At 34.3% G+C, this 27,578-nt stretch overlaps 1 protein-coding gene across 1 annotated transcript; it reads right to left on the reverse strand.

Annotated features, from left to right (window-relative positions):
• Nucleotides 1-4,778: 4,778 nt before the first annotated feature.
• Nucleotides 4,779-27,443, reverse strand: DTWD1 (DTW domain containing 1). Its single transcript, XM_069460110.1, has 5 exons — nucleotides 27,396-27,443; nucleotides 23,105-23,423; nucleotides 20,435-20,578; nucleotides 18,241-18,499; nucleotides 4,779-5,026 (listed from the first exon to the last, which is right to left on the reverse strand). The coding sequence occupies exons 2-5, from the start codon at nucleotides 23,366-23,368 to the stop codon at nucleotides 4,779-4,781; spliced, it is 915 nt and encodes a 304-aa protein (XP_069316211.1). The 5' UTR covers nucleotides 23,369-23,423; nucleotides 27,396-27,443.
• Nucleotides 27,444-27,578: the final 135 nt, after the last annotated feature.

Consider the following 27,578-nt stretch of genomic DNA (forward strand, 5'->3'; position numbering starts at 1 on the left):
CCCACTATTCCATATTTGCCACTGTGCCTGGGCTTGTGGAGGTTGGAAAAGCCTTTAGTGAACTTAGTGTCCTGCTGTTCACCAAGGGCACTTATGAGGGGGAGGAGAATCCCCCCCTTACCATTTCACTGAGTTCCGAGCCTCTCTGGGTTTGATCCTTGCCAATATCTTCTCCTCTTTATCTTCTTCCTTCTTGGCTTCACAATTTTCTCTGTGGGGTCCCCAGCCATCTCTGATTTCTCAATCCATGACTCACACCTGAGCTGCAACTTTTCTCCCCTTTCCTCCATCCACTATCCTGCCTTCCTGCAGGGACAGTCTGACAAGCGATGTCTCTAGTTGGCCATCTTGGACATCTCTCTCAACTCTTGTATTGCATTTTTATTTCAGCAATCACTTTTTAAAAATTTCCAGGGTTTCTTTTTCATTTATTGCCTGCTCTTTTACTTACTATCCCATTTTTGCTTTGTGAATACAATATACTCTTTTTTTTGAAGATAATTAGGTTTTTTTTTTTCTCTTGTTCTCTACCTGTGTTATTTTTCTACCTGTGTATTTCTTTTGGATTTTCCCCCTTCTTTCTTCCCCTTTTTATTTACAGAATTTCACCAAGTGTCTAGTGACGCTTGGCTCTTATGTATGGGTGGTGATTTTTGGCTGGTGGTCTTCAATGTAGGCTTAAGTAGTTAGCTAAACTTTTCGCTGGGTGTTTTAATTGTCAATAACTGAAGACAAAAATTTGGTAAAATTATTGCTTCCAATAACATGGAAGACAGAAAATATACCTAGTGAACTTATGGCATTCAGTGAGATTTTGAGGCAGAATTTTAAAAGAATATGCTGGCTACTATTAGCTATAGATATAAGATACTATAAGAAAGGGACAAGCCCAAAAATAAGGAGATGGGTATGTGAATGGAATTGAAAGAAATATATAATAGAACCTAAGATACACAGGACTGGAAAATGAAATGGTTTCTTATCAAATAAAATGTGATCATAAAACACAGCGTTAGGACAAAGACTAAATCAAGGGGATTGCCATTAACACGGCCTCACAGAAAAGATCAAACAAAGGGTGTGGCTACATACTTCTTTTTAAGACTTCTGAAGGGATTAAGGGGGTTCCCAGAAAGATTAAGGGAATAAGAAACTTGATATGCTTAAGACAGAAATGTCTCTACAAAGTCATGGGTACTTGGAGAATCTCAGGCTGACCTAGTTAGTGACTGTTTCTCTAATTCTCCCTTGCTGCTGCCTTCCATATCTTTACTCTCCCAATATCTCCCACATTTGGATGAACCCTAACTCCTTTATTAAACTTCTTTATTCATCTAATACTTGTAATGAGGCTGTTTTGACCAAATCCAGACTAAAACACCTGGTTTCCCTAGAAACGAGAGTCTGAAGGAAAAATTACATCTACCACTTTATTAGATTGTACAATCCAGGCTGGTAAGAGTAAAGAAAGGAAATGAGACTAGCAAGGCTTGGAAGCAAATACAAATTGACAAATTCCTGTATAGCATTTGCTACTGTCTCATGAAAAGCCATGAAAGCACACTTGCTTAGCCACATGGTACATCTCTTGACAGGCAGGGTGAAAAACAATGTCTCTATAGTTTATCAGAAAAAGCAAGGAATTTGCCTGACAGCTTCTTTTACTCCATTGATCCAGGTTTTTCAAACAGCTAACTTCACTGACCTATCAGATTGCACTACCTAGTTCTTTTAACAGTCACTGGGGAAGTCCTGGGGTATGTGTTCCTATAGTTCAGAAGTGTTGGGATGGGCCAGGGATTCTGAGCATGTGTCTAGTTGACCTCAAGCAGAGGAATCACACAAGCCTGCTGGTCGGTCGTCTGTCACTATGTAAGGTGGTAGCTAAGGCAAAGCATGTGGGCAAGGGCCCAAGAAACAGTGAGGCTGAGGAAGAGGCATCTGATACTGTTGCCAAAGATGGGATATTTATTGCCACAATAATGCCATAATAAACAGCTATAAAACTTCAGTGGCATAACAATAGACATTCCTTGTTCACATATTGGGAAGTAGGTAAGTAGCTCTACTGATCTTGGCTGGAATCGTTCATACATCTGGGGGCTGGTTGGCTATCAACTAATCTAGACAGGATTAAACAAGGGTGACCAGGACAACATGGCTCTGCTCTCTGAGTGTCTCATCCTCCAGGCTAACCCAGACATGCATGTTCTTACGTCAAGAGCAGAAGCTTAAGAGTAAGTAGAAATATACTAGATCTCTGAAAATGCATGTGGCCCAGAATCAAAGTGAGGGGGTACTTCAAAGGAACCTGAAAAAGAACCATGAATACAGGAAAGAGTGAATTAGGGCCATTTTTACAGTCTCCAGTACCAAAGAAAAACAAGACAACTACAGCCAAGTCATTGTTCTAACAAGTATTACTATCTTCTTTTGAGAAGAACTTGCAACTTTATCTGTACTTAGCCATAAATTAGGCTCTTATGAAGTATGTGGGTCTCCTTTCTTATGTCACCTGTGAGACAGGGGCAAATGAGTGGTAAGATTGTTCTCTGCCTCTCTCTTTTTTTCTTCTTCCTGTTAACTGTAATGTTTTGTTGGTTTGTAAACCCAGTTAAATGGCAATGGATTTTGGCTCAGGGATATCCAAATTTAGCCCAGAGAAATTCAACTTTGGCCCTGCTTAAATCAACTCAAGCCTTCCTCTATTCTCAGGGCCAAGTTCCAAACATGAGAAATCTATTTTAACTCCATTCTTGTAAAATAACTGCTAAGCAAGCAAACCAGTTAGTTTATTTGGCTAAGACTATGGGGCTAATAAATTTCAAACCTTATATAATCCACATTCCTTTTTATGAATAACACGACATAATGGTGACCTCACTAAACCAACCCAAATCAGAAGTCCCAGATTCTAGACCAGGTTCTGCCACTAACTAGTTGTGCAACCTATTGGCAATTTTCTTAACCTCTTTAGTCCTCAGTTACCACATGTATATAATCAGGAATTTCTCTAAATTACAACAATACAAATGCCCTATTTCTAATAAGTTAATAAGTGTTACATATAGAAGTATGTTTAAGACATACTAGCTTATATAAAGTTCAAAATGTTTATTTATTTCAGGACTTTTCAGAACCTTTTTTCCCCCCATAAAACATGTTGTGTCCCAGTGAATATACTTTAGGAAATGTACTGTTATTTCTAGTATCCAAATGGGTGAATTTATCAGTCTGAGTCACAAAAAGAAAAAGAAGGCAACTTAAAATGGGGACATTAGAAAAGAAAGCAATAAAATAACTATAGTATTTACAAAGGTATGGGCAGGGTTTAGGGAAAGCAACAAGGAGTAATGAACTACCCTGGGGCTAGTAACAACTGTAAGGTATTACTACCCTTAGTGGAAAAGGGATAAAGGCAGGGAGCAGGGATCTAAACCTAGATAGGTAACTGGGATAACTGCTTGGGAAAGGAAGGCATAGAATGGTATTTAGTAGAGGGACATAGCCAATCCCTGGTGACCTGGCAGGAAATGAGCCAAGGAAATAAAAACGCGATTTCATTTTCCTCTCAACTTCCAATCTCTCACTGGTGTTTTCCATTTGTTGAACCCAACCAAAAGCCAGAAGGCAAGAGAACCTACCTCACAGGGCAGAGAACAGAATAGAAAAGAGTGGAGGAGCAAACAGTAGCTATTCAACACAGTAGAGCTCCATTCACAAGTAGCTAGATCTAAGTGGTTAAATGGTGTCATCAGGATTGAGTCTCTTTATCTCTCCACTCTGCTTTCCTCTGCTGGCTTCATTTTAAGGCAGACTCTCTTTACCTGGCAGCACAGACAGCCAAAGCAGCTCCAGGCTTAAATGATTCTTAGTTAGCAATTACAGATATAATAATAAAAAGGATAAACACATATATAGCACTTACTGTATTCCAGGCACCGCTGAAAGCCCCTTACATACATTAACTCCGTTAATACTTTAAGATAGCAACCGTATTACTCTTTACAGATGGAAAAAACTGCCATATGGCTGATCAGTGGAAAAGAAAAAGCTGAGATTTAGATTCAGACAGTCTACCCACAGAGTTATGCTTTTAACAACTGTACCATACTGTCTTTTGAAAAAGGAAACCTCATCTCCTACAGTATCTATATCATTTATCAAAAAGGACCCTGGTGTTGTTGGGTCATGTGCTTATCCCTGCATAAGCACTGTGTTTAGGGCATGTCAGGGCACTTGCTAACCTATGTTACATACTCACCCCTAAGGCAGGACCACATGATTGTTAACAGTTTCCCCCTAAAAAAGATGCTGGGCAAATGTAAAAAGCAATATCCATCACAGGCAGTATGGACTTAAAGAAATAGCCCTAGAGACTGGAAATAAATTTATAGTTCTGCCTATGTTTGCCACTAACCTCAAAGCAAATCACTTATCACCTCTTTTTGAGTAAGCAAGATTCTGACTCCATTATATGTTATATTTAATTGCATAGGTAAAATATATTATATCAAAATGTGGTAATGAAACTGAGATATGCCAAAATTGAGCACATAATTTCTTAAATAAGTTTTTCAATCAACACTATCTCTGTAAAATTCCCTTAGATAAAATTTCCTTCCTTTTAAAAAATATGAAGTAAAATAACTGAAATTGAAATTTTTTCAAGTGGTCTTGCAGATATTATACATGATTATTTCCTAAGAATAAACAAAGCACAATTATAAGTTTATTAATTTTAGCAAAATAAAAAGACATAGGTGGCTTGTTAAAAACTAATGGATAAGTTTTCTTGTTTCCTTATCTCCAGAGCATTTGGCATTCTTTATCAACTGGTACATAAAAGAATAGAAAAATAAAAGATTGTCATATTGTCCTTTGTATTTCTCTTTTAATATATCAGTATGGTAGTCTACTAGAAAGTAGTAAATGGCTTCAATTGTGGAAAGGAAAGTATCTGGCTTTCCTTTTTGATGGCGCCAAAAGCAAGTTTTTCTTGTTTTCAATTCAACTTGTAACAACCCTGCCAATAAAAAAAAAAAAGAAAGAAAGAAAAGAGAAAGAAAAATATAAATATTTCTTATATTTCTTCCTAATCACAGAGTACAGTACAATAATAATGATTTCTCTTGTCTTTAGAATTTTTGAAATAAATACCTTTAATCCCAATTTGAAACAGGATACTTCCTTAAAGGCATTAAGGTATACACAGAAGCAACATCAGACACAGAATGAAATCTTATACATGACAGTTACCTCTAAGTCTTAGAGCAAAATATTAAAAGTAATTAACATTTAAGATATTCATTCTTTCTATCTTCTATCTACCAGTGTCTTTTTAAAACCTGAACCTGTGACAAGACTAAATTCAACAATTTTGAGAAGGGTTTCATTTCCTTCATAAATTGACTTTTAAAATATCATTCACTGATCATCATCTAAGAGCACATTTAGGAATAACATTAATCGGGTATCGAGCAGATGTGGGGGTGGGGTGGGGATGGGTGTATACATACATAATGAGTCTGATGCGCACTGTCTGGGGGATGGACACGCTTGAAGCTCTGATTTGGGGGGGGGGCAAGGGCAATATATGTAACCTAAACTTTTATACCCCCATAATATGCTGAAATAAAAAAAACAAGAAAACTAAAAAAATAAAATAAAATATCATTCTGAAACTCACTAAGAGACAGTCAGTTTAATAGTCTTTAATACAGGTAAAAGTTTACTTTTAAGTGATACTTAGAGTATCACTTTTAAGCTATATCTACGTGAACATTGTACCTCAAGGTGTTCTTTTACCTCCGTCACAATTATGATGCAGAGCTTCAATGACACAGTTAGCTAGAATGACTTTGTCTTGTACACTTAAAGAGGATATGATTAATGAAATCACAGAACAGTACTCTCAACTGTTAGAACTCAGATGTCAGCATACAAACCCAAAATGCTTTTAGCTCCTTAGTCCACTACTTAGACTCACGCTAAATTCATTTCCTATATTATTTTTTTGCAAATTTTATTTTAAAGGGAGAAATAAAGGCAGAAAGTAGAATCAAAATTGACCCACCAACCAATTAGGAACCTCTGAGTTACCAATGATTTCCTACTGTTATACCCCACTTTTACTCAAAAGCTACTTCACAAATGTAGCAGATAATTGACAATAAATAAATAATATAAGAAATAATAAGATAATAGATTTATGGAGGAACAAACGTCTAATAGGAATCCAAGGAGGAGAGAACTAAGAGAATGGAAGAGAGAAATCATTTAAAGAGATATTGCTTCTGACTTTTCCAGAAATTATTTTAAAAGATGAGAAGCTACAGATACATGAAACATAATGTATCTCAAACAAGATAAATACAAAGAAATCAGTGACTAGATCCACCACACAGTAGTGTAACTGCAAAACACCACGGATAAAGAGATTTTAAAAGAAGCCATTGAGAAGAGACAAATTATATAAAAAGGAAAGGTAATTAGAATTACAAGAGACTTTTCACTAGCAACAATAGATTATTGAATACACTGGAGTGTCAAAAGAAAATATCTGCCAAATTAAAATTCTGTACCCAGAGGAATAACATATGAAGAAAAAGAGTAAAAACATAAGTAGACAAAAACTGAATATATGTGAACAAGAGACCAAATTAAAGGAATTCCTAGAGAATGTATTAATATTTTAGCAAAGATGGTAATAAGAGATAAAATGCTGAGCAAAGAAAATGGTGAACATCTATGCAAATCCAAATACATGGTGCCTCTATAAAACAAAAATAATGTCTAATCTGTGGGCTGATAATAAAGGGCATAACAAAAATAATGAATATTAATAATAACATTGTGAACTAGGAGGAGGTTGACTGAAGCTTGTGTGTACTAAGTCCTTATAGTGTACAAAAGGAGAGGTTAAAATATTGTCTGGCTTTAAACTTTTTAAGTGACATGTGCACAATTCTCTAAAAGAACTGAAATATAAATGTTAAAAAATAGAGTAAGAAAAAAAACCTCATTCAATCAAAGAAAAGCCAGGAAAACAAAAAACAATAAAAAACAGGACAAATAGAAATAAAAATTAAGATGGTAGAAGTAGATTCAAGTATATCAGGACTCACAGGAAACATAAATAAACTAAACTTGCTATTCAAAAGACACAAATTATCAGATTAAAACAGGAGAAGGATGACCTCTACAGGGCTTCCACTCAATATTTGCATTGGAGGTCTTAGTTAACACAGTAATAAAAAAACAATAAATTAATTAGATGCATAAGAAATGGAAAGAAAGAAACATAACTGACATTATTTACAAAAAAAGTGCAAAAAATCTATAAGCAAATTATTAGAACTGTATTACTAGTTATTTTGGAGCAGAGAAGGATTTAAAGAAGACACAAAAAAGTACTAAACATATTGATAAATTATACACTAAGAATTTTTTCCTCAGAAGTTACTATTTTAGGTTATTAAGTATGAAATGTCCAATTTTCTCAAGTACTAAGTTTGACAGTTGATATCTCTGACATTTCAGCCGGACACTTCTTATTTTATTTTTATTGTGAAGGTACATCCTCATTCTTTCAAATGCACAGTTTAGCTTGCGATTATCTTTCAAAATTTTTCTTAGAGCAATTTTTGTGAAACCATATATATTGATAAGTCAAAAATTTGTGTTATTTTCGAATACAAGTTGCGTCCTGGAACCAATGCTGTGCAGACAGCTCAAAATATCAACAAAGTGTTTGGGAAGGATGTGGCTAATGAACACATAGTACATCAAAGGTTTGAGAAGTTCTGTTCTGGTGATTTTAATCTTGAAAATGAACCACATGGGCGACCTGAGACCAAAATGGATAATGATGACCTGAAAGCTGTGGTGGAAGCAAATCCATCTCAACCTATGCGTGAATTAGCAGCAAGGTTTGAAATTACTATTCCGACAAAATATTGGACCATTTGAAACAAATCAGCAAGGTAAAGAACTGGATAGATGGGTTCTGCATGAATTAAACTAATGTTGGAAGAGAAATCATCTCAAAGCTTGCCTTTCTTTGCTGTCACAACATAAAGGTGAACCATTTCTACACCATATTGTTATGTGTGATAAAAAATGGATTCTTTTTGACAACTGCAAACATTCAGCACAATAGCTGGATAAAGATGAAGTGCTGGAACATAGTCCAAAACCGAATATTCATCAAAAAAAGTTAATAGGCCGGGCGCGGTGGCTCACGCCTGTAATCCTAGCACTCTGGGAGGCCGAGGTGGGCGGATCGTTTGAGCTCAGGAGTTCGAGACCAGCCTGAGCAAGAGCGAGACCCCACCTCTACTAAAAAAATAGAAAGAAATTATATGGACAGCTAAAAATATATATAGAAAAAATTAGCTGGGCATGGTGGCGCATGCCTGTAGTCCCAGCTACTCGGGAGGCTGAGACAGGAGGATTGCTTGAGCCTGGGAGTTTGAGGTTGCTGTGAGCTAGGCTGACGCCACGGCACTCACTCTAGCCTGGGCAACAGAGTGAGACTCTGTCTCAAAAAAAAAAAAAAAAAAAAGTTAATAGTGTCTGTTTGGTGGTCCAGCACTGGTAATAGCCATTACAACCTCATGAAACCCGGTCAATCCATTATAGCAGATGTCTAGTGCACCCAACTGGATGAAATGATGAGAATGCTTGTGATTAAGCACCTGAGACTGGTCAACAGAGACAGGCCAATCCTCTTGTAAGACAACACTTGACCACATGTCACACAAACAACATTGCTCAAACTATAGCAGCTGGACTTGGAAATTCTCTGTCATCCACTATATTCATCAGACCTTGTACCAACTGACTATCACTTCCTCCAGGCTTTGAACCACTTCTTGCAAGGAAAAATATTCTATTCTCAACAAGCTGTGGAAAATGCCTTTGGTGATTTCATCACCACTTGCCGTTCAAGACTTCTTTACTGCTGGCATAGACAAGCTACCGTTAAGATGGCAAAACTGTGTTGATAGTTTAGGCGCATACTTTGATTAATTGTACTGCTTCTTGTTTGAAATATAATAAATAAAACTTTTGATTCAAAATCAGACATTTCATATTTAATGATCTAATAAAGAAATTAAAAAGATGAGCCACAAACTTCAAGAAGATAGTTTAAAACATTATCTATATTCTAGATTACACAAAGAATTCCTATAAATCCATAAGAAAAAATAAATAAAGCACTAGAAAAATTGGCATAGGTATTTCACATAATAAGACATGTATATGGCCAAATAAACAAAAAAAATGATGCTCAATCCAATTAGTAATTAGAGAAAAGCAAATGAAAATCACAATGACATACCACTTTACACATACTCAGTTGGCAAAAATCAGACATTTGACAATGCCAAGGTAGGAGGGATTATGAATCAGTGGAATTTTTACACATTAATGATGAGAGTATAACTTTGTATACCCACTTTGGAAAATAATTTGGCATTATCTCGAACATTCTCACACTCAACTCAACAATTCAGCTCTTAGGCATGTTTCCTAGAGGAGCTTGCACATGTACAAGAATGTCTGTAGTAGCATTCTTGTAATAGCAAAAACTGGAAATAATCCAACTGTTGCATTAACAGAAGACTAAATAAAGTGCAATATATTCACACAAACAGCTATCATACAGCAGTGAAAATGAATAAACTATAGCTACAATGATATGACAATATGGATAAACCGTAGAAACAAAATGGTGACTTTAGAGAGCAAGTCCCGAAAAAACAACACACAGGTCCAAAGAAAGCAAAACTAAATAATATATAGTTTATGAAAACAAATATATACATATATAACATTATAATAAAAAAGTAAAATAATAAACACATAATTGAGTAGAATAATTGTCAGGGGGAAAAGGAGAATGGCGTGCGGAAGGAGAACTTAAATGGAAGTTATTGATACTCTTCTGGTGCTTGGGTCATTAACTATTCATTATATCATGATGCTCTACAACTTAATATTATATGTATTCTCCATATATATCATAATTTATTTTAAAATGTAATACAAAAAAAAAAAAAACCCAAAACCAAAAAACATCTTTGCCTATTTAGCAGCAGAATTGGGGCTAGAAGTCAGGTCCAGCCCAGTTCTTTCCATTAGACTTAAAATACAATCTAGGTCGGGTGCGGTGGCTCACACCTATAATCCTAGCACTCTGGGAGGCCGAGGCAGGTGGATTATTTGAGCTCAGGGGTTCAAGACCAGCCTGAGCAAGAGCAAGATCCCCGTCTCTACTAAAAAAATAGAAAGAAATTATATGGACAATTAAAAATACATATAGAAAAAATTAGCTGGGCATGGTGGTGCATGCCTGTAGTCCCAGCTACTAGGGAGGCTGAGGCAGGAGGATTGCTTGAGCCTGGGAGTTTGAGGTTGCTGTGAGCTAGGCTGATGCCATGGCACTCTAGCCTGGGCAACAGAGTGAGACTCTGTCTCAAAAAAAAAAAAAAAGAAAGAAAGAAAAAAAGGAAAGAAAAAAAAGAAAACAATCTAATCATGTCAATGACAAGCTTAAAATTCTCTGATGATACCACACCACCTATGGATAAAAGACCAAATTCCCAGGCACGACACTCAAGGACATTTGTAATTTGAATTTCTGCAGTCTCTTCTTCTATCATTCTTATGTATGTATACATTCTAGACCACATCACTCTATTTTGGTTTCTTGAATGCAAAATGATTTTTTACACTTTTGTACATATGACATTCCCTAGACCTGAAATGTCCCTCCCTCATCTTTTTTATCCATCGATATTTCAATAGAGACAGCAACTCCTCCGAGAAACCTTCCAAACTCCAGACAGTATCCTCAATGTTGGCACTGCATCTAAAACTTAATGAATTTTGTTACCTGTCTACCTGTTTCCCCAAAGAGATTATGTGACAGAAAAGGCCCATTGATTCTCAACATCCATTTTCTCCTTCTCTCATATTAACAAAACCTCAATTCTGTTCAGTGTGGTAAGTGTCTAGAAAAACAATTTTCCAGACTTCCTTACAGCCAGGGTGGTCACGTGAACCAGTCATGGCCAAAGAAAGGAAAACTGAAATCTACTGGGTGGAACCTGTAGGAAATCTATTTTTTTTTTTTTAATAAAAGAACACATATTGCCCTTTGCTCTTTGTTTTGCCTGAAATATATATGTGATGCCTCAGGGATCAGCAGCCATCCTATAAACATGAAGATGAAAGTAATGGTGTAGAAAAAAAACCAAAAAATGTCTAGGTCCTTAATGGAAATGTGAAGCCCCTGCACCAACCATGGACTACCCACCTCTGGACTTTTACATGTGAAAAGTAAATCTGCTACTTGTTTAAAAGATTCTAGCTGGAATTCTGTTACATGTAGCTGAATATAACCCTAATTGATAGCCACTGTGATCAATAAGAGGGCAGAGATTGTGCCTTCTTTTCCTTTGCATCCCTCAAATCTAAGACACTGTCTGTCCAGTAACAGGTATTCAGTAAGTATAACAGAATGAATGGACAAATCACAAAAGCCACTCTGCCTTTAATGTTTTCAAGGTATTTTTAAAACATTTCAATTTGAATAATTCTGATTCAAAGACACACAACAGTTATAACAACCAAAACCAAACAGACAATAGTTATAACAACCAAAACCAAACTCTTCTGAACTGCTTGTATTAATGTTAATTGTAATAAAAAAAAAGTAGCAATTCTAAAGCAAAATCAGCTAATTTTTAATGGCTGATCTCTTAGACTGCTGTTTTAACAATCATAAATTATAAAAATGTCAATTTTTAAATATAATTTTATGGATTAGCATACTTAGAATAAAAGTTGAGATTACTATTGAAAATGTCTTGTTTAGTAATTTAAGCTCATGTTTATCAAGCAATTATTATATACTTGAGAATCTTTTAAGTGCAATACATGCATGAAATAATTTGACCTATACAACAACCCTAGAAAGCAGATTAAAGCAGATTCTATTATTATCACCATTTTCCAAATGAAGAAGCTGAGGCCCAGAGAGTTTTGTTTGCTCAGTAGCAGAGCCAGGGGCTCATGCAGTCTAACTCCAGCAACTATGGTCATTTTCCTTTCAGTTATTTTGCTTCCGATATTTCATCATATTGGCCATTCACTTAGCACATATATTTTGTTGTTAGTGCTAAATCTCATACAAAGAGTCATCTCTGTCATTTTATATGATGTAGTACTAATTTTTTTATATTTACAGTAGATGTAAATTCTATTGTGTTGCTTTTTGAACTGATCATACTGAAACTAAACTCAATAAAGGAGCACTTATATATAGATTTTAATATGAAATAAATATAAAATTGTGATCAATATTTAATCTCTTACAAATGATGGACTTATTTCCATTTCCTGGTGAGAAAACCTTGAGAGCTGAGCAGCTAACAGAGAAGATGACTGGGAAAGGAACAGAACTAGCTCAAATCTCTCCAAAGTAGTTCCTGAATGCCTTGACTCTTAGCAATTAGGTTATTTAAAGTGTGCTCAGCACACCTTCTGAGTTCATCTTGCTATATATCCCTGTTATTGCTATAAATTTCTATATTTTCTTACACCTTAATCAATGTGCTTATTGGCTTATAGGCATTTATCACTATAATTTTACTCTTAGAAGTTAATAATCTATATACAATTTTATTTTTAACATTTTATATTTTAATTTAACATTTTATATTTAAAACACAAAATATGATATGGATTTATATTTTAATGTTTTCCATAAACAGACTTTAATGTCATGTATATCTGATAAACATGAGATAAAATGTTATCTGCAAATGGTGAGACTAGAGCTTAGATTAAGCCAGATAGCAAAGCCACTGGTTTGATTTTAGTAATAACGAATAGATCCCTATAATTCAAATGAATGACAATTGAGTGTGGAGTAAATAAATGAATGAGACCTTATATGCTCCATCCTATTCTAGAAAGAGAGATAAATATATGTAGAGATGCTAGAGAAATGTATGTACGTTCACCAAAACACACAGTCAGATGTGCCCCTTAATGAGTGTTGCTTAGGGAAATTTACATCAGAAGTGTATGACCATTAGAAAATGAACCTGGGTCTTTTGTAAGATAGTAGTAGAAATAGCAAATGGTAGGGGTGCTTGATTCATGAGAATTTTTTGGTTTGTTCCTTTTTTAAACAAATTTTTAGTTCAAAAAGTAAGTATAAGAAGGATAGGAGGGAGGAAGGTGTGGTGTTGGAACTGTTAAGCATCTTGACTGTGATAGAAACAGGAATGAACACAAGTGATAAAACTGTAAAGAACTTCACACACATGTACACACACTTTCTTTCATGCATGTACACCCTCTCACGAATGAGTACCAGTAAAACTGGAAGTCTGAATAAGATTGCTATATTGTATCAATGTCAATATCCTGGTTGTAATATTAGGTGATCATTTTGCAAAGTGCTACCATTGGAAGAAACTGAACAAAGTATACAAGGAATATTTATGTATTATTTCTTACAATGGCATGCATGTGTACAATTATCTCCATGAAAATTTCAATAAAAAGTAATTGTATAATTTTCAACTAACTTTATTAAACAGTGAATTCAAATAAAAACCAAATTAATTTTAAAATTAAAAAAAAGAGGTAAGGGCAGACATTTGAAAATGACCTAAGTAATTTGTACAATTAAAATCTTTTTTTTTCACATTATGATTTTTTATTTGTGGATTTATTTCAATAGCCTCTAAACATATGAATATTGAAATCTGCTCCTGGGTATAGATTACTTATATCTTTTTCTGAAAAAATTGTGACCTTTAGGCTAAGTCTGATAATTAATGGTTTATTTCTCTGGCTTAAAGCTAAGGAGTTTTCCTCTAATTATTTGTTTTATTTTTAAATTTAATTCCTCAAGTCATACACAAATACATTCTCACTGGAAAAGATATAAACAATACAGAGAAAGCAAAAGACCCTTTTCGTAACCCCATCTCTATGTCCTAATCTCATTTCCTTTCCCAACAGTGACAATTATTAGATATTTGATATATATTTTTGCTAAACACATTTTGATATCACCAATGTAATTTCTAGAACACAAATTAAGAATACTAAAATGTGTTTGCTTCCATAATACTTCTAATATGTTCTAAAATGTTAAATATAAAAATGAAGCTTTAGTGATTATCACCACCAATCCAAGCTGTTTTAAAAATTTGCTTGGAAGTATATAAGAACCTTCTAAAAATACTGAAATACACAAGTATTGGATTATATAGAAAATTAGTATTTATTTTTAAAAGTTCAACATGTACATTTAAAATTTTCTATTAGTATTTTATAGCAATCAATAACTTTATGATAAACTTGGTAATATTTTTTAGTAGTAAAAATTTAAAGTAGGTAATTCCAAATGGCTTTTCCCTCCAAAATTGTTTCCTGAATTTCCTCAACTGCAAAATGAGAATGAAATGCTTGATCTATCCTCATATATTTGACGTGAGTATTGAATGAGGTAGTATATGACACAGCACTCACTGACACAGTGACTATAGGTTAGGCAATGCTTATAATACCAAAAAAGTTAACACTTTAAAAGTTATATCAATACAGTCAAAATGAAGGAAAGGAATTGGCTCATTTTTATAACAAATTACAGTATGATGCCATTTAAAATAATTTGAATTCCCTGCCAACAAAAAGAAACCATCCTTTTCCCCACATTCTCCCAAGGCTTCCTATGGTGAATCTTCAAGAATGTTAATATCACTCTTCACTTACAGGTTTAGGTTTACCTTTTATAATTAAATTAGGCAAACTTCAAATGTTTTATTTTGACATTGGTAAAACATTCAGAGCTATTTCTGTGTAAAGTCTGGCAAAACAGTACAGTTTTTGTTGTTAAGGGGGATTTTTAACGTCAGCATTTATAATAAGAAAACGAAAACCTAATTTCCAATACATTACATTTGAGGGTTTAAGCTGAGGTTTAGACTTAGTTTGTTCAGCTTAATCCCATCAAATGATAAAATGTTTTAAAGCCAATGATTTATAACAGAGTGTTTCTTGTGTAAGTAACTTGGCTAATCCAAACATGAGTATTTCACATATAGAGAGGTTATAAATATGAGTAGAGCCCCAATTATTCCCTGTGATGCAATGAGGAGCCACAAGGGGCAGAGGTTGAAATAGGACATACAGAAAAGCCTTCCTCTAGAAATCCATTCCAAGATTTTAAACGGATTAACAAACTCCTTTAAAAATTTTTGATCTAGCATAGAACTGAAATATATAATACTTTCTATGTGAATTGGGAAGGAATAACAGAAATATTATGTACAAACCTGATTTTAGGCAAGCCTAAAGCACAAATGTGGACACTCTGAAAACAGATTTTGACTAGTACCATAATAATTCTTTTTATTGTTTTTTTAAAGCGTTTTCATTTCTGTTCTTTCATTTGATCTTTTCAATTATCATATAAAGTAATTATAAAGAAAAATGGCTAAGAAAATCATTTTCTAACTGATGAGTAACTTGCCGCTGTAAACATCCAAGGGAATGTGGCAGACAGTGCTCTCTCTCTCTCTCTATTTCAAAGAGCAGAGCTGTTTCTCTATTAAACATCAGCAAAAAAATTTCTTAAAGATCTTATGCTCTGTAGTACCTGCCTCTCTCACTCTCTTTCTCTCTTACAAACAGACACAAAGCACACAATTAGATTGCCAAAGCAATTTTAGTATTATAACACAGATGGTGATCTCAGAGGTACAAACTACATAAATTAAGCTAGTTAAATACAGTGTTGTCACTCACTTTAGCTTGGGACTAATGAACACAAATCAGACTCCAAAAAGTGTCAGTTTCTTTTCTAGGTGATGAATATTTTTAACACTAGCCTGGGAGAAGCTCTCTTATGTTGAAACTATTCTGGCAACTGCCTAATACCGACTTGGTAGCTTTCTTGCATTCTAATCATACATGGGCAAGTAAAGTAACTCTTTTAAATCATTGTTATTATGAACTAAGCTTTTCAACTCTAAGAGAAAAAGAGATACAAATAAATAAAACAAAAGAAAGGAAATCTCTGTAATGTTAAATCTGAATTGGAACTATCAATGTGAACTCATGATATATATTTTTTACACTCACTGAAGCAATGACATCCAAGTAGTAATCAATCTATGAGATCTTAGTTTCTCATACCATTTTCTATGAAGGAACCACAGCTCCTTAGAAAATGATTGGTGACAGGTCTAGGGTAGGAAAAACATACAAATGAACATCCTGTTGAAATAGAAAGACTAATGAGGCCATGTCATGAAGGACTTGAAGGGTTCCAGCCAGCAAAAGTTGAGACAATTCAAGCATCAAAAAAATGTGACTCTTGTAGATTATAACATATTGAGTTAAAAAGAAAATCTATAAGATCATAGTGATCTCAGAAAGGGGTGTGGAGAGAAGAAAAAAAAGAACAGGGGAAAAAGGAAAAGCTCTTCTTTATATAAGAATGCCAGCTAACAAATACAGAAGAAATAATATAATTAAAATTTCACTATTTTTTCAATTCTCAATTTCGGCAATCATCAACGAACACCAAAACCACTAGGTGAAAAGCTTTTGGGCAACGGTCCATAGTCTGAAAGTTATCACACCACAGATTACTACTAATTACAAAGAGAAAAAAATAAACCTTTAGAGTGAAGAGATCTGGCAATCACTTTAATCAAGTAATCAAAGTTATCACAAATAATGGAACAACTTGTATTATATGCTTCCTGATTTGATGCAACTAAGTATACAACCTCACCTATAAATTAGTTAACTAATACAATTTATCAGCTAAACAGGTTCATTTCTGAGAGTAAAAGGACATGCTGTTAATAATTATACCAAAACAATAGATATATGGAATTGTCATAGACAACCTGGATTTATCTTTACCTATAAGTATCCTAGCCAAAAAATATTTAAACTGAACCTAAGCACAATGAAACATTCAGAAAATTGACCAGTCCTCTTCACAAAAGTCTAAGTCATGAAAAAAATAGGGGACTGTTCTAGATTAAAAGAGACTAAAGATACATAATAACCAAATAAAATGTGAGGCGTTTATGTGCTGTATCAGTGGGAAAAAGCTACAAAAGATATTTTGGGGTACATTAGGGAAATTTGAATATGGACATTAGATGATATGGAATTTTTGTTAATTTCCTTAGGAGTGATGATGATGATAGTATTATATTTAATATGCAGGAGAATATCCTTTTCTTTTTTTAGAAAGTGTTCATAGCAACTTCATTTGAAATAGCAGGAAACTGAAAACAACCCAAATGTCCATCAACAGGTTAAAAAGATACACTACTTGTAGCATATCTAAACAACAAAATACTACTCAGCAATAAATGGAATGACCTAATGATACATGCTATCACAAGGATGAGTGCCAAGTTAATTATTTTGTGAGAGACAGCCAGACCAAAAAAAAAAAACTCCAAAGAGTACATGCTTGTATAATTCAATTTATATAATATTCCAGAAAATGCATCTAATCTGCAATGACCAGATACATATCAGTGATTGACTGGAGATGAAATTGGAGAGTATAGGAGTGTGTTGTGAGGGAAAAGTTGGATGAGAAAGATCACAAAGGTCAGGAGGAAACTTTGGATGGTTTTGGATAGGTTCATTATCTTAATTGTTGTGATGATCCCATGGCTGTACACATATGTGAAAACTTTTGAAATTATACTCTCTAAGTATGTACAGTTTATTGTATGTTAGCCATTTCTAAATAAAACTGGAATTATTAAGGAATAATTAACATACAAGGTAAAAAACAAAAATACAAAAACAACAATAGCAACAAAGAAAACCTCAAAGACAGGCTGTAATTTCTTGGTAAACGTGTTCACTATTATGATTTTCCTAACAGAGAAGTCACTCTCTCTATTAATATAGGAAGATATCCTTCTTCTTAGAAGATGTATACCTAAGTATTTAAGGATGAAGTATTGCAAAGCCTGCAACTTCTGTTCAAATAGTTCAACCAAAAATATATATAACATATAAATACATACATACACATATAATAGACAAAGAGAGCAGCAAATGTGGCAAAATTTACAGGTATTCAATGCAATTTTTCTTTTTAAAGTTTTTCCAAATAGAAGTTGCGGAGGAGGAGCAATCTAAAAAAACATCCTTTTTTCTTACCTTGAAGTCGTTCATCAGTGAATATTTTGTTTGTTTGGTTCCAGGTGCTATCTATAAATATAATTTTTTTCAGTGTTGTGCCTTTGCATTTGCTGTCATTCAAATCACAGTCTTCCTGTTCTTCAGTTTTCTTGCGTTTAAAAGATGGTATGTCAAGGTCATCATTTTTGCCTCTAACCTTATTTTGAATCCTTTTTTGCAGATGAAAAGAAATATCTTTTATTGAGACAGACTGAGGTCCAGGAAAAACAAGTGCAACCTAATACAAAGAAACTTGAGTTAGCAGTATCATATTATGATCTTAAAAATAAACAAATTTTCATTGACTTAAAACTTTAAGGAAAAAAATATGTTGAATAACTGAGAAACAAGCATTAGGTTGGTTCTACTGTATATGTTTCTTTAATGTATATGATAAAGTTTCTGGCCCTTTCCTAGTAATTTATAATCATAATATACTACCTAAAAGTATTACTTCAAAATAAGTTATTCACTGATTGATAGAGGCCACATTAATCATACTTGAAGTAAAAACTAAATTACGTAATTTTTCATAAGACAGAGGGCAAAGTACATGATACTTTGTAAAAGAACCACTGAAAACTACTCAGTGATTACATACTATTTTCACCTATAAAATAAACAAAGATAAAACAAATGATATAGTGAATGCTGGTAAGGAAATGGTATAATGGGCCTTTATAGCTATTACTGATGGCAGGATTCAACTCTCCATAAAAGCATTGGGCAACTTATATTTAGAGTCTTAAAATGTTCATACCCTTTGGCCCAACAATTTCATTAGCAAAATTTATCTTAATAAAATAGTCCTAAACACACTCACAATACCCAAGAATACTTGCTAAAGTATATTTACTAGTGTGAAAAATGTACTTATGGTACCTCCTTTCTTTCAGCACATTTTTACTAAGATCTTATACTATTAGAGCCTCCAATCCCTGAACAGCTCCTGGCACAAAGTAGGCACCACGTAAACATTTGTTAAATGAACAAATGTTGGTTAAATCATGGGTATTTTACCCTCACACTTTTCTCTACTTTCCAAATTTTCTTCAAGGAGCATGTACATTTTTAATATGAAAAAAATAAACATTATGAAAACATAATCATAATAAAATCAAGAAACAAAAAATCTTGAAGTTATAAATTTCAAAGTTATACAAGTTTGCAAACATTAACAGTGCATGCCTATATTTCCCCATATACCCAATTAGTAAAGTTCAAGGTTTCTTAATTTTCTTGGATTATAAGCATATCATATCTCCTTATAGAACCTAGCACCACATCTCATTGAATCAACATAAATGGTATCTAGCTGAACAGAGAAAGAAACATACAAATACATTCCTAAAAATAAAACTCAAATATTACTTACAAATACAACTTTCTACATAAACTCAACAAAAATAGACAGACAAGAAGGAAGGAAAGTAAAAACTTACCAAGTTCTTTCTGGAACAAGTAAATGTATTGTTTTTAACTTTGTTTCTAGATTAACCACACTAACAAATGGCCCCCAAGAGACCTAGAAAGATTTATATGCTTTTTTTCAGAAGTACCCAAGACCTAGTTTTTTGAGATCTATTATAAAATTAATTTTCAGCAAGAAGACCAGTAATATCTGACCAATGTAACAATCTCAACGCTGAGAAAACCAATGAAGAATCTAAAAATGAGTGAAGAAAGCCTCTGAGCAGTCAAAAGAAATAGGGCAAAGGCTACATACTAAAGCTCTTATTTCAGGGAGAATTCCTGAAAATCCTTCTAATTTAATCTTTCTTTTCCTCTTTTAAAGAAATTCCAACATTTGTTATCCGGTTTCCCAGTTTGCATCAAATTAGACCACCTATATGTAGCACAGACAGGAGAATGGAGAGGAGAGAAAGTAAAAGCAGGCATAGTACAATAATATTGGCAAAGAGTAAAAACCTGAAGAAATAAGGCAGAATAACTATAAAGAGGAGAAATACTCAAAAAAGCACTGCTCACTAAGATCATCTGACCTCTGAAGACATCAATGAAGTGAACTGTATACTGTTTAATCCTACACTAGCATAACACTAGGTTATTAAGAAAAACATTAAATTATGTTCAAGTAATTTCAAAAAGGCAATGGAGTTTAAAATTCATTTTCATATTCAATGTGAAGAGTTATAAAAAATGAGCTGCCTACTTCATGGTCCTTTTCTTCATATTCTGGAATACAAGGATATGTGTAAATATTTACAAATTCAGGAGCTAAAAGTTTTGCATGTATAGCAGTACTTTTGCCATCTGTTTCATTTGGATGTTTAATGATGTCAATCTTCAATGGAAGCTAAGTAAAAAGAAAAAAAGACAAATGAACAAAACAAAGATAAAAATTCCAATTTTTATGTTAAAAATGGCCTTTAAAGTTAAATAGCAAGCTTACAATAAGTTCCTATAAAAATACTTGTGGTTCTAAGGTCATACTTTTCTAAACTAGAATATTAAGAACAGTGAAAGTCATAAAGCAAACCCAAATTTCTTCCTTGATATTGTTAATCACATAATAGGACTACTATTTTCAACTCATTTAATATAGAATCTTCCCTTAATTCTTCTCTTAAAGCAAAGCTCCAATGTCATTTTCATTCAAGTTTTATGGATAGTAACTTCAATTCCTACATTGCAGTATGTGTGCCAAGAACATTTTTATAATTCCCATAAACTCTGTCTGTTTATTTTATGCTTTTTTTTCTCTTTATTTATTTATTTTTTGAGACAGGGTCTCACTCTGTTGCCCACTCTGTTGACCCCAGTGGGGTCATCATTGCTCACTGCAAACTCAAGTTCTTGGGCTCAAGTGATCCTTCTGCCTCAGCCTCCAAAGAAGCTGGGACTACAGGTGGGTGCCATAATGCCCAGATAATTTTTTTAGTTTTTGTAGAGATGGGGCCTTGTAATGCTGCCCAGACTGGTTGCAAACTCCTGGCCTCAAGCGATCCTCCCACCTGGGCCTCCCCAAATGCTAGGATTACAAGTGTGAGCCACCACACCTGGCCTATTTTATGCTATTTTTAATAGAAATATAAGTTTAGAGAAAAGCTTCAAATTTAAAATTCAAGTTGGAATTCTGTTCCTTATACATCCTTTTAGGTCAAAAAGGTATTATCCTTTGTTGTGAACATCATGATTTTCAAAAGTACATTTTAACAGCATAAATTAAAATAATTACCTATTGGAAAAGCAGTAATAGAAGAGGTCTAAGAGGTGCAATCTTTGTTTTCTTTTTGAGACAGAGCCTTGTTGTTGCCCAGGCTAGAGGGCAGTGGTGTCATCATAGTCATCATAGCTCACTGCAACCTCAAACTCCTGGGCTCAAGAGATCCTCCTGCCTGAGCCTTCTGAGTAGCTGGGACTAAAGATGTGTGCCACCACACCTGGCTAATTTTTCTATTTGTTGTAGAGACGGGGTCCTGCTTTGCTCAGGCTGTTCTCAAACTCCTGACCTCAAGTGATCTTCCTGATCAAACATTTAGCATAATGTTTTGAGTCATTTCTATTAAATAGTGGACATTAGACTACTGATTTGGAAAATACCCTCTATTATTACATTTCTATGAAAATATCAGTACTGTAAATACATCACTGACTTTTATTATTCTGATCTGCAATTCTTTTTGAACACAACACATCTTAAGGTAAAACTTCTAATGAGATACTTTATATGGCTATGAAATAAATAGAAAATGGAATAATTTTGTGTAGACTTCAAAAATTATACTTTGAAATGTAATATTGCTATAAGACAATAGGAAATTTGAAAAGAATTATTTTCCTCAGGCTCTTGGCTTTTTTGAGCAAACTGTGAAGCTCATATTAGATTCCATACTTCCTTATTCTTGGCCAGTAAACTTTTCATTAGCCTGTGATTTTAGATCTCTCAGGAGACCATGGACTTGCGAAGATGACATACAGGCTAAAGTGAAATTCAAGTAGCAAAATATGAGTGTTAAAGTACTTTTCTTCAAATTTAAATAAACCTTAAAATCATCACAATAGATATTTTAAAATATAGCTAAAATTTATTTTCTTACTGGTAAGTTCTAATGAGTCCATGTGTAGAGTTTAATCTCTCTAAAGTGCTATAGACAGCAGTCCAATTTTACATATTATTTGATTTACTCCTAAAGTATGAGTCAATGTTAGACAAGTTAACATAAACGTAATATGTTTGTCTTTGATTATGTAGGCATGATGCTCTACAGATCTTTTACCTATACAAAAGCAGGCTTGATTAATACCAAAAAGTATAAAGGTAAGCAATCAATTCAAATCAAAATTTAAATCTGGCTTATAATCATTGTAATTATAGCATAGCCCAGTGAGTACGTCTTAGTTTTTAAATGCTGTTTTATTTTGGTTTTGGTCACTGAAATCTGTTCCATCTCCACATGTAGGATAATACTAAGTCACAAAGCCTAGGCAAAAATCAATCCTAGTTTTGTAGGATAGTGTTTTCTCAAGGAGCAGCCAAAGGACCTGAGGCAGTTTTTAAAAGCTTCTTCAGGTAGTGTATAAACTTTTTTTTTAGTATTCATGTTTATACCATACTTTTTTCTATGTTATAAATAAATTATGATCATTAATTTAAAAAGTAATGGATTTCATTAAAAACAACACCATTCATTTCAGACCAATTGTTTTTCCAGAGAGAAAAACAAATAGATTTAGCAATCTGTAGTATTACATTTTCCATTAATACAATTCATTTTCATAATGATATTATTTATCAAGTTTATCAATTAGAACAGGCATACATGACATATCTTTTTAAAATCTATTTTCCTACTTTCAAACATTTAAATTTCTTACCAACCTTCACAAGTGGAATCTGTTCAATAGGTACATTTTCAACTGGGACGTAACATGTATAGCAGTAGAACATTCTTGAACTGCCACATTTGAGACACTTTGATCTCCCACTTTGCTGAGCTTTTTGAAGAACTTCTTGAGATGCTAAGCATAAGTTCTGAAGGGGATCTTCCAAAGCTATGGAAGTAGGTTGTAACTGTTTTGTTTCTACAAATTCTGAATTATTTTCTTCACTTTCTTCAAGAAATATAGGTGGATTAAGAGACATTCTTCATTCCAACCAAAGTTTAATATTTCTTTTTAAAACATATATGATAGGTACACTGTAAAAAAACAAAGTGTGAGGAGAGGATAAAATAAAACATGAAACATTTTACTATCTCTACAAAGAAAATTACTCAATTTAATTCACAATTGTGTGCTATTTTTAGTACTTATTAACAAATATTAATAAATTTTAAAAACTACTAAATTGTCATGTTTTAGAATATAAAATTAGAAAGCAATAAACTCAAAACAACAAATTAGTTACCCTTTTGGGCCATTCCCTCCACATAAATAGAAAGGTGCTATCTTAGAAAAATTATTTCAAATATAAAGTTTAGGTACTGACAATCTATTTTTGAAGAACCCTTTCTGTTCCAGAGATGGCAATTTTGTTTTATAAACACTAGAAATTCAACGGTTTCGTGTTAATATTAGCCAGGAATATATTCAACCCTGTAGGCTCTGACTTTGAATTTACATTACATGACATCAAATCTTATGCTGAACTCTAATGAAAATAAAAGGTTCCAATGAGATCAGTAAAATTTGGATATACTGGATGTGTTCTAAAAGATATAGTACTCTCCAATTTAAAACACGCTATATATAAAACTAAATATCCACTAAAAAACGTGAGGCATTTACTACCAAATTTAATTTGCAAAATATCCCATAAGGTGAATTATCTTATAAATTTTAAAATTTTACAGAGTAACACTAACGTCTGTTCTAAGAATTTATACTGCTTCTTAAAAAACATCTACCAGATTCTTCAGTACTAGAGAAAACATAGTAAAATAACTTTCCCCCTTAATATTTTTTTCAAAGGTTGATGTTTGCCAAAATTGTGGTTTGCTTACCCTGTAAGCAATATATCTTTCAAGGGAGAAAAGAGATTAAAACTCCTTTGATTTGATATGCATTTCCTAGCTGTAAAATGCTTCTCTTTATTACAAAGCCTTATGGCATTGTGGTGTTTATGAAGCTGCAGGCACTCTGAGTACAAACACTGACAGGAGAAACACTGACTGCAACAAGAAACATTCCGCGGTCTCCCAGACAAAATGTGAACAAAAAGTTCAGAGACACATAAAATACAACACAATTTGCTACCAAGAAATTAGTAACATTAATTTAATTACTCATCAAGAGCTTTTTTTAAGATTGTAAATCTCAGTGAGCTTGAGATCCAAATAAGGAGATGCAAAGAAAAGATGGTGATTACTGAAGGAAAGGGAAAATGTACTTGCCAAATTTACCCAAGGAGAACACCAAAATACAGTAAATATTATTGCTGTATACTAATTAGGAACAGCTTTACATTTTGGGTTGCTGAAAGTGGTATTTAAGAATAGTATCTTCTTCCTGCCTCCCAAATAGAAAACATTACCTACTTCAGCCTGCCACTCCAAATCATCTGCCTAAAAATGGCCTCTCTCTTGGTGAATATGCCCTCAACAACTAAGAGAGTGCAAAATATTAAGATGCCACCTTTTCTTGAGTCTCAGACCCTTTTAGCAATTGCATGAAAATCTTGGAGCTTATCCCTAGAAAATGCATATACAGACACAATACGTGCACGTAGTTTCAGGTGGACTGAAGATCCCCTGGAGTGCATCTACGACCGAGACAAAGAAATCCTAAGATAAAACATTCATTCTAAGGACAGAAGCAGCCTTAAAAGTTTGGAAAGAGATCCTATTCGCCCCCAGAAATCAGAGGAACACTCTGTTGGCCAACAAAGCGTCACAAGCCAATAGATGTTCCATCGCTGCACTTAGAAAGCTAATTAAGTTTCACCTAAACTCTCTTGGTTTTGGCTTTGTTCTGGTGTTCCACGAGGTTCTTACAGAGAAACATTTTTAGGCTGTAATAGTCCTGGAGTTATTCAGATCATGGGACTCATCCTAAAAAAGAAATTGGACTAGACTAATTCAGCCTGACTTCATTTCCTTAGATATTCCAGTGGCTATTTAGTGGGTTTACAAGTGCCAGCAAAGGAGGGCCCAGGCATGGTGGGGCTGCAGAATGCAGTTACTGTGGATGCCATGAAAGTTCATGTGGTTGCCTGACATTTAATGGAAATCTACTGATGAGTTTTTGGAGTTATTCTAGGGCCCTCAAAGTGCATTCCTCCTGAGATGCCTCAGAAATATCACCCTATATTTCACTGACCTTCCATCCACATAACTAAATAGATATTTAAAAAGCCTTCTATAAATGACCTTCCTCTACAAAATTAAACACAAATACCTGTGAGACAATGAAAAGGAAATGTTTATGGCTACTCCCCCTGGCTCACCTACATACTCTCACCTATGTCTGAGGTGGCCACATAAAAGAGGCCAGCAGTTGTAATTCATGGGTATCTCCCATCAAAGGTCTCTGAAACCACATGAACAGGGCATCTGTCTTGACCCAGCCAACAGCCTGCCTCAAATGTGTACAGATTATTTTTTGCAAATGTGGTTATTCAAAACCTTTACAATATACTTGTTAATATCAAGTATATGTGGGGAAATACAACTCGAGTCATGGTGGTTAAAAAGACTTAGAAAACACAAAAAGACTATTCCTAAGGAACAAACAAATAATTTTAGCCCCTTGAAGGGGCACTTATTCTGAAACTTAGGCTGAAAACAAATTAATGTTTTACTCCTCCTTATATCCAATTTTCCCAAAACTATACTCACCCAGTTACATCAATTCTACCTTGCACATAACCCTCTATTTTCAGTCTTAACGTCAGAACTCTAATTCAGTTTGCTATGAACTCATAAATGGGCTATGGCAATCTCTTACATGTCTTTACTTTTGAGTACTTATTGGTTCCACATATTTGACATGGAAAAATATACTTAATTTGGAGGTATCTTTTAATGATCTTTTGATGAAGCTATCCCTCCCAGCACTCAACTCTGTAAGAGCAGAATTCTTTCCTGAATTCACCTATTTCTGATTCTTATGCAATAGGAGGAATTCAACAAATACTTAACTAAATCACAATCATTCTGAAAAACACATCCAGTAAGCATTTTGCTACTGAAGTACCTGAAAAAATACCTTTATGGACTATCTGCAGCCTGGTAAGTGGCAGCCTGGCACTCCCCTCCAAAAAAAAAAAAAAATTGTCAAAACAATAATGGAATCCTACCTCTTCCATTATTGTAAGTTGACTCACCTTCCAATGGTACATTATATATCAAACTCCCCTATCCTGTATTGTGGAACAATTTAGTACTAGATAAAACCCACTACAAATTTTCTTTCTGGAGTATTTTTAAGAACCTGGTCAGACAGCATTATAGGTCCAGCATTTATTTTTAAAAATCCAAGGTACCAACTTTTTAAATACAGGACTAAAGGCCCCTCCCTCACCACTCACCATATGGTTGGCAGACTTTTTTGCCTTAGTTTTTCATGGTACACTGGTTAGAAGCAGTCCTTAAATGTTGCCATATTAATTAAATCAAGTATCTATTTTTATCATCCAACTTCGTGGAACTGACCCCTGAAAGTGTTAATATACTTCCTTATTTGTCCTACATTCCCAAGAAATAATTTAGACATAAAATACAATCTCCTTTGCTTATTATGTAACCATAACCTTAATATTTCAAATACACTACATGGCATACCTAATATTATGTTTTTACTAGGATTCTCTTTCTGTGATTACCAATCCCCCACAAACCACTCCAAACACTAAAAAATAAAGAATGGAGTTCCTAGGGAACTGACTTTTTAAAGGACAAACTTCCCTTGGGGCAGAAAGCATCGAAAACCATTGTGAGGAAAAAAAATTTTTTTTGAGGAAAAATTTGTAAGCCTTTTTCCCAAAGGGCACGCAAGATACTAAAAACAAGTGCCCGACAGGGACCGAGATCCCCTCTAATAGGCGACACCACAGCACTCTGCTAGGGTCCTGACAAGGAACGTTCACTTCCCGGGACCGCACGGCTCGAGCTAGATCACTGGTCTCCCGAGAGGGTCGGAGACCGGCACCAGGATCGGAGTGGGACTCAGACCTGCACAACTCGCGAGTTTCCGCACAGCTCCACGCGTCTTCAGCTCTGCCGAGCCCCAGGCGCTCGCCGGACCGTGATCGCGCCCGGACCAAGCGGAGCGCTTTTCCCGAGACACCAGAGGGAGGAGCCAGGCGGTTGCTAGGGTATTTTCTGAGGCCGGGCGCACCGCAGGCCGGGAGGCGA

Source organism: Eulemur rufifrons, chromosome 2 (genome assembly GCF_041146395.1).
Source record: "Eulemur rufifrons isolate Redbay chromosome 2, OSU_ERuf_1, whole genome shotgun sequence".
Classification (NCBI taxonomy): domain Eukaryota; kingdom Metazoa; phylum Chordata; class Mammalia; order Primates; family Lemuridae; genus Eulemur; species Eulemur rufifrons.